At 37.4% G+C, this 9,252-nt stretch overlaps 1 protein-coding gene across 1 annotated transcript; it reads left to right on the top strand.

Moving 5' to 3' along the window:
- Window positions 1-1,109: 1,109 nt before the first annotated feature.
- LOC137811276 (probable E3 ubiquitin-protein ligase EDA40) lies at window positions 1,110-4,099 on the top strand. Its single transcript, XM_068612958.1, has 2 exons — window positions 1,110-2,201; window positions 2,363-4,099. The coding sequence occupies exons 1-2, from the start codon at window positions 1,860-1,862 to the stop codon at window positions 4,019-4,021; spliced, it is 2,001 nt and encodes a 666-aa protein (XP_068469059.1). The 5' UTR covers window positions 1,110-1,859; the 3' UTR covers window positions 4,022-4,099.
- Window positions 4,100-9,252: the final 5,153 nt, after the last annotated feature.

Raw genomic sequence — 9,252 nt, 5'->3', positions numbered from 1 at the left:
ATTTAATTTTATCCAAACTATTTTTACCACACATAATCTTCAACAAATACTCTTTTTTAGTAGTAATTTTTTAAAAATAATTTTGATTTGTTATTTATCAGTATTATAAGAATAATGATCTAGAATTTGTTAAATATTTAATTATTATAAATTGCAATTAAATTATAGAAATTATATTGAATGACACTTTTTAGTAAATTTTTTCACTTTTAATTTTTGAACTATAGATGGAATTAGATGTTGATGAAGGGTGTTTAAATAAATGCGTAGGACCTTGAGGTGAGTGAGAGTGAACTATGGTCTGTTTTGGCACCTAATTCTATCCACAGTACTTCCTTGGAAAGGTTTGATCTTATCTATGAAATGAGTGATAAACCAAGTGTGAAAGTAGTTATGCGTCATTAAGACATGCCCAATTTGCAAATCTCAACAATAACTTCTCTAAAATAACTTTCTGCCATAAGTGGTTGGAATCAGACTACTCCACCATTATCCTCATCAATAACTCATTAAACCTTGGTGTAAAAAACAACACAGTGTGGATATAAATTTTAAACAACTATAATAAAACTCAACAAATTATCACAATTTATAATGAATAATGATTATTCATTCATTACTTTTCAAAACTCAACACACACTGCTACAAATACAAAATTTATTCTGTTAATCTCATTTATACTCTGAAGTATAAAATAGATGGAGGAAAAGAAAAGAAAATGTTTAATAGGAAAATAAAGAAGTGTTAATAACGTTGGTGGTGGGTGAATGAGTGGAGAGTGTTTAGGTTGAGGATTTTCTTGGGATCGATGAAGAAATAAAAAAGAAAGAGAAAAACCGAACCAATGAATGTGCGTTATTGTATTGTATTGAATTGAATGAGTAGAGCCCAAATAATGCATTGTTATGGTAATTAATGAATTGCAGAGAGGGAATGACGAATTAACCCTTCTGCGGAGGAGGAGTGGTCTATGTCCTGAACATCACAATTTCCCACACCATTAATATGAATCGCCAACGAAATGGAGCCCACTCAGGACGAACCAGATGATAGGTATCAAACTTGGCTCAGCTACTTAATGCCCAATCAAACCTCTCTCTCTCTCTCTCACTGCTTCGTGCACATTTCAACCAACCAATAAATTTCTGTTACTACTATAAAAAAGTTAAAAAAATAAATAATTGGGGGGTTTGGTTCGTGGGAAAAAGAAAAAGTGACGAAGATTAAGGCGAAAGGGATGAATGAGAGTAACCATGAATGAAGGTCGAGAGAGAGAGAGAGATAGAGACGGTTCTGGACCTCACTGTTGCATGGGTCGGTCACCATAACGTGGGAATGAGACAGTGATACACAATTCCAAGGAGGGAAGCCGTTGACTTGTTACTGTAGTTAGCAACCTCCACTTGCCAGTTACACTTGTTAATCCCAAGACTCTCCCACTTTCACTTTACCCGGATAATAATATTCCCAACTATGCCCAAACCCTTCTCAGTTTCTACCATTTTACGTGCTTTTCACACCAGAGAGAGAAAGTGAGAGAGAGTTGAATTTAGAAGCAACACACAAGGCTTTTTCTATTGAGGGGGTCTGTTTTAGGCTCTCCAAACAGAAAAATAGAAAATTCACCTAGGTCAAGACATAGATAAATACATGGTGGTGAATGGAAATAGAAAGAAGGAAAAGAGGAACATGAAAAGGCTCTCTCAGTCTCATCCATTTCTTCTTCCTCTTTCTTCTTTTCTTATCCTCCTTTTCCCTTTCTAATCATCTTTCATGCGCAAAAGCGTCTGTCCTCTAAAACTACAATCCAATTCATCATCACCCAAATTCCTAAAGTCACTTTGAGAGGAGTGTGAGGATGGTTACTGGGTGGAGAAGAGCTTTCTGCACATCCATCCCCAAAGATAGAGAACCCAAAGTCTTAACTGAGACCAAACAACATTACCAGAACAATAATAACGACACCAATCACACTCCCAAAAGCTCTTCCAAGTTCGGATTTTTCTCAAACCCATCAACTCCCCGCTGCGAATCTCAGCCACCACCCACCCCTACCCTCCGGTGTCGAACCACGTGTTCAGTCCCTAACAGCCCAAAACTTCAATGCAAAACCCCTAGGTTGTTCCATAACTCAAATCCCTCATCCCCCAAGTCACCATCCAGCTTCTCACTTTTCAAAGCCACTCTACGCCTATCCAAAGTAAGCAACAAAATACATATACCGACTTTGGTTTCTTCTTTTTAGCTTTATCGTCTCAAACGCGATTCCTTTATTCTTATCTAGTTTCATAAACCCAACGAATCATGTTATCCTTGTTAATCACCGCTAACGGTTGAATTTCAATGCTTTCTCTTTTGCAGAGTCGATGTGGAATCTGTATGCAGAGTGTGAGGAGTGGGCAGGGAACTGCAATTTTCACAGCGGAATGCTCTCACACGTTCCACTTCCCTTGCATAGTGAAGAAGCACCCGATCCTAACGTGCCCCGTTTGCAGCACTAGCTGGAAGGAACTTCCGGTGCTCTCCATCCACCACAACGACGATAACAACAAGAAAACCTTCAAAGTTTACAACGATGACGAACCTCTCATGTCTCCTACTTCACTCTCTCGCTTCAACCCCATTCCCGAGTCCGATAACGAGGAGGAAGAAGACAACAAAACCGAATTTCAAGGCTTCAGCGTTACGCCGCTTCCCAATTTACCTTCCTCGCCGGTAATAAGGAGGAACCTCGAGCTATCATTGCTTCCGGAGGCAGCCATTGTCGCTGCCAACCGAAACTACGAGACCTACGTCGTCGTTTTGAAGCTGAAGCCGCATCACGCTCCGAAACCGCCTCATCGCGCTCCAATTGATCTCGTCGCCGTGCTCGACGTAGGCGGTGCCATGTCCGGCAACAAACTCCGCCTAATGAAAAACTCCATGCGACAAATGATCTCATCGCTCCGCCCAACCGATCGTCTCTCAATCGTCGCATTCTCCGCCGGATCCAAGCGGTTGCTTCCGCTGCGGCGAATGACCGGCGGTGGCCAGAGATCAGCGCGTCGGATTGTCGACGCGCTCGCCGCAATCGACCAGTCCCGAGAAGGAACTCCGGTGAAGATCGACGCCGTCAAGAAGGCAGCAAAGGTGCTAGAGGACCGCCGCGAGAAGAACGGCGTCGCGAGCATCATCGTCCTATCCGATATCCCCGAATCACGTGCCGGAAACAGTATTCACAGACCCTCGCTGGTGTCCACCACGCGCCTCTCGCACCTCGAAGTACCTGTCCACGCGGTGCGCTTGGGGGAGTCTCACCACGCGCTCTCCGACGACGCGTTCGCGAAATTCTTGTGTGGTTTGTTGAGCGTGGTTGCTCAGGACGTTAGGATTCAGTTAGAGGTGGTATCGCGATCGCGCGCCGTGGAGATCGCTGGCGTGTACTCATTAGCGGGTCGACCCGTTTCGCTCGGTTCGGGTTGGATCCGAATTGGGGATCTCTACGCGGAGGAGGAGAGGGAATTGTTAGTGGAACTGAAAGTGCCTGCAGCCTCCGCTGGGTCCCACCACGTTCTTACCGTACGATCCTCCTATCGGGACCCCCTCACTGGAGAGTCTTTAAATCCCGTTGAGCAGGCAATGCTCGTTCCTCGTCCCCACACCGTACGATCCTCCTGCCCCAAGATCGAACGCTTACGAAACCTCCACGTCACCGCGAGAGCCGTAGCCGAGTCGACCCGGCTCGCTGAACACAACGATCTCTCTGGGGCTTATCACCTGCTCTCCTCGGCTCGAGCCCTTCTAATTCAATGCAATAAGCCGGATGAGGAGTTACTGCGCTGGCTCGAAGCCGAGCAAGCGGAGCTTCAGCGGCGCAGACAGAGGCCAACGCGTGGGAACAGTCGCGCCGAAGAAAAGGTGGAGCCGCTGACGCCGACTTCGGCTTGGCGAGCCGCTGAGAGACTGGCTAAAGTTGCTATTATGAGGAAGTCTATGAACAGAGTTAGCGACTTGCATGGATTTGAGAATGCGAGATTTTAGTTGTAATTTTGATTTGAATTTTTTAATATAATATTGTGCATAGATAAAAAGAATATTAATAGAGAATTGTTTGTTAAAGATGGAAATGATAATAGGGACAAGCGGTAGCAGACGGGTAGAGGCTTTCTGGGTAAGAATAGATGCGATGGTGATGGTGATGGTGATGGCAAACTGAACCCACTTCACTTCTCTTCTGTCCTTCTTCTTTCCCTTTTCACTTTCATCTATGCAAATAATCACGTCCTTCCAAACACTATCCACCCATTAATAATTTTCCTTAATTATTTCTTCTCAAAACACCAATTAATAATACACAGTTGGTGGGTCTAATCAACCGAATGCGTTAAAATGAATAGTACAGTTTGTTTGGTTGCATGAGCTGTTAGGTGTATTAATAAGGCTATAGAAGCACAAGTTTGGGGCCCTGAACTCGTTACTGGTTAGATATCCAGACAATGGATAATGCCATGCAAGTGCTTCCCTATTACTTAACTTGCCATTATTTGGGGTATGTCTGCTTTCTAAATTCTATCCAAACCCAATGCATGTGCCACCTTATTCGCTAACCTCACACTCTATGGAATCTTTACTCTTGCTCCAGTACTTTTCCCAAAATTCTTTCTCCAAAAAATATCTCATATAACTTGCTCAAAACTTCTTCAACTAATTTATCAAGTTAGAAAAGTTTGATAAAAGACACAATTCAAATTTGATAAAATCTGTACAATTCTTAAAAGATGATTTAAGTCTAATTTCATTTTAAAAAAAACGATTTATAAGATAAAGATCATCCTCATCTATTCTTATCTAAAGTTGATATATAATTTTCAATACATTTTCCACGTTTATACATTTACCCCATATGCGTGAATAGGTAAAGATCGTTTAACTCAATGATAATTTTTGTTTACATTATCATCTAATTATCTGATTACAAGTTTTCTGCATGATGAGTTTGTTAATCTTTTAATAACTATCTTAATATTACACTAAAAGTAGGTTTTACTTTATTGATAATGTAAAATCTTTTACACTAACTATGACTATATGTATGTTATAACTTAAGAACACGTTCAATTTGACATTTTAGAAAAAAAAAATCAAAATTTGGATTAAAAGAAACAAATATTCTAAGATCTCAAATGATCTAATTGAAATAATTTGTGAAACATATTGCGGATGAATGAAAACCTTGTCTGGAATTACCGTGGTGCTCTCATATGCAGCGCACTAGCTGGTGGGGTTTTGCTTCCATGGTGCCAAACAAGTACTTCCAATATGCAAAGTTATGTTTTGCAAGTAGGATCATGACGCTGCCATGCCAAACAAGCACTTCCAAGATCAAAAGTTATGGTGCACGACTATGCTCACGACGTGTGGGAGAGAGTAATTGCATATTTTTCCAATCCTTGAAAAGGAAATACATGAAGGCCTTGTTTCAGGAATAATAAACTCAAATCTTTGAACCCTATTTGTAATATGTACTAAAATAAATAGTTAAAGAAACTACACATCTTCGAGTACTTTCAAATCCTTGGAAGGAGTTATTGAAGTTAGAATTTGTATGTATTGTATATTTTCTTTCAACTTTTTATTTTATAGGAAGTGTGGATTTCTGAGTTTGCTTGCATGTACCATATAACTTTAGAATGAAAATGGATTGTGGGTTATCTAGTTTGGCTTGTTGTGAGGAGTGGCACGTGTAAGAACTTTATCTTTTTATGAAGAAAAGGAAGGAAGAATAGAAACAGACAAATCATAAGATGGTGCGTCAAATCATGAATGCTATTCTGTCAGCAACGAATTTATGTTGGTGAATTGATATGCGATTTTTGGGATCCTAGATCTGTGTGCTTGCCAACCCCATCCCAAACTAGCTTAGCCACAGCCAAAAAAAGTAAGCTTATTATATCTTTTCCAAACAAAAACAACTATGCATCTTAATTTCATTAATATTTCTTCACCATCTTTTCCTTCAAACTTCCTCATCTAGTCCAAATGTTTCCTCTCTTGCTCTTCTATCTCCATATCACCATTTTTCTAAGGGATGTTTGAAGTTGATAGTAAAAATTAAAATACATTTTATGCATAACTCTTCTATGGTCGAGTCCGACACCATGAAACTCAAAGAAGATTAATAAGATTAATGATCAAACACTAGATAATACATTTTTAATTACAATTCATATCTTTAATCCAGTCAAAAAACAATAGACCCATAATAATCATATAAATAGGTACAGATTTCAATAATCATGTAAGTCATCATTCAGTACTAAATACATCGAGTGTTGAATATCGAAATCGCACTTAAGCGTTGAATTGCATTTTGCAGGTTTTATCTGAATCCAAAATTCAAAAAGGTGAAAAGTAACGAAAAATTCATTAAAAAAAATGAAAATAAATTGACCAGAGAGAGACAATAATTAAATTTTAACCAATCAAACTCTTCCTTTTCCATATATATACTTTTTGGTTGTGAAATAAAAGTTTGCATCTTAACTATACTTGAATAAGGTGGCTGCATGGATTCAATAATTGGACCCACGGATTATTAATTAATATGATAACGAACATTTTCCTTAACCCTAAGCATTTACTTGAAGGTAAAAACTTTGCATTTAAAGACATCAATCTCGATCCTTATCTTAAACGAATATATTTATCCTATATAGTTTTTATTATAACATATCCTATAATAACTGAATTCTAGTTGATGGTGATGGGTACGAGTTGTCTCAAAGTTGTAAAAGATGTGGAGAAAGAGGTTTTGGCCTTTAGGCAAAACATGAAGCCTAAATCTGTGTGAAAGAGAGAAAATAGAGAATAAGAAATAGAGCATGAACAGAGGTCCTCTTCAATGCACTTGCTAATAATTCTAGTCTTTTGGTTGGACCAGTGGTCGTTCCTCTCACTTTTGGAGGATACTGAGGAATTCCTTAATTTGCGCACACTTTTAGAACCCTTTTTAAGTGGTGCTCATGAGTGCTTCCCGTTATTTGTTACTTTAATCTCTGCTCCTTAATTTTCTATTATGTAAATCCCAAAAAGGGCACATTCTTAGTTTCTACATCTAACCATACAATGAACAAGTAACGTTGGGATAAGCTCTTTCTTGCTCACCAATAATCGAATTTGCATGGGTTTACTTTTGGAGGCCAAATCCTGTTCAGCCTGTGAGATCCAAAACAAGGAGAAGCTTCCCTAAAATTGCTTCTGCCAAATGCATCTCAAATTTTCAAGACCAAACTTTGCATGCAAGTAGTTCAGCATGAGGGGCTATTTGATGGTGTCTTCAAATATATGCTACTTTTTTTTAAGTTTATTTCTTCTATGTTTTAACATTCCTTGTCATGATTGTTTCTTATATGCACTTTCCTTTTGACATAAAATAAAGGATATGGAAATAGTGTATGAAAAAAGACAAATTTGCTATAAAGTATGAAAGGGATTGGGGAAAACCGACAAACACACTACTAATAGCAATGCCGAACGTGATTGGTCACGCTTCTTTTCTCTCTTAACTTTTTTTATTTTACTATTTTCTCGCTAAAATGTTGCTTTTGCTAACAACAAAGCTGAGTTTGTAGGGAAGAATTTGGATCAATTTTCACATAACACATCTTTTGAAAAGGGGCAAGAAATCTTTGGTGTGATTAAGTCTTCAAATCAGAATTACTCTCGTAGTTTACCTAAAAGGTTAGAGTTTGTAAAGATACTTTAAGGCCTCACTGAGAGTCAAAGATCATAATTACAATGGTTAGGAAAAAGGTCTTTTTGCTAAAATTTATAGTGAAACTCTTTCTTTGGTAATTGGATATGAATTACCAGTCCAGAAAAAGGTTGTTTCTCCCTATACTCCAATAAATGACTTCCTACACCCCATCATTCTAAGAAAATACCATTTTACCCATTTTAAAAATGACTTTCGGATTTCTTTTTTCGAAATATTTCTGGAACATACTAGAACACATTTTATGAATTCTAGATTTACCATTCTAGAAATTAAAAAAATGTATTCTAAAAAGAATATTCCATAATGATTTTTTTGCGCCTTCCAGATTTCCTATTCTGAAAAAATATTTTACTTACAGAACTCCTATTTCGGAAATACTTTTGGCTTACGGAACCGTTATTTTGAAATCATTCAAAGTTATCAAGGATAATTCTAGTATTACATAAAATGTACGGGTGCAAGAAGAAATACCCCCAAAAAAAATAGTTATGCTTTTTGGTTGACCCAAAATCTCCAGACCACACACATACCCCCGTGAACAGCTGTTTCTTCCTGTACCTCCATACCTTCTTCTCTCACCTCCATAGTTTTTCGTATTTCCCAAAATGCCCCTATGTAATATTCCGGATGATTACATAATTCCGAAGTCATTTTTCAAATTTGTAATTAGCTTCTGGATTATATAATTCGGAAGTCTTTTTTTCAGATGCATGATTACTTTCCGGATTACATAATCTGGAAGTCTTTTTTAACTTCCGAATTATGTAATCCGAAAGTCTTTTTTCAAATGTGTTTCTGGATTACATAATCCGGAAGTTATTCTATGGGGTGACACAAGAAGAATAAAAATGTATTTTCATATTGTGTATGGAGGTGCCAAAAGAAGATATGGAGGTGCAGGAAGAAACAGTCGTGAACAATTCGACCAATGGGCTATTTGTTCAGTTTGTCAGGCCCAGGTCAAAGCTCAATCGTTTTGGACCTAAAACACAATCAGTTGCTAATTTAGGGAGTTGGATTCTGCACCCCATGTTTTCAATCGTGCACCCTTATATGGTGGTAAAATAACAAAACTGTTCCTGAAAAAATGCATTTTATATTGTATTGGAATGTATTTTCTATATTTAAAAATATCTTTCAGAATCTATTTTATATGTTTGAACGTACATTTCAGAATGCAAAATTTTAGAATTTACATTCCAATATACAAAATTATGTATTTCGGATTTTATATTTCAAAATACAAAATAAAGAATACATTCTAAAATATATATTCTCTAATAAAAATTTTATATTTTGAAATGTAGATTTTAAAATATTAATTTTGTATTTTAAAATGTATTTTTCAGAATAAAAAATATATTTAATATCATACATTAATTATATTTTGGATTTTACGTTTCAGAATAAAAGATTGGTATTACAAAATACACAATCCAAAATACAAAATTATTACTTTTAATATTTTGGAATACACCATCTAAAAAATCACTAC

This window comes from Phaseolus vulgaris, chromosome 2 (genome assembly GCF_000499845.2).
Source record: "Phaseolus vulgaris cultivar G19833 chromosome 2, P. vulgaris v2.0, whole genome shotgun sequence".
In the NCBI taxonomy this organism is placed as follows: Eukaryota; Viridiplantae; Streptophyta; class Magnoliopsida; order Fabales; family Fabaceae; genus Phaseolus; species Phaseolus vulgaris.
Note: the sequence above shows the minus strand (reverse complement) of the source record. Positions and strands in the feature narration are given on the sequence as shown.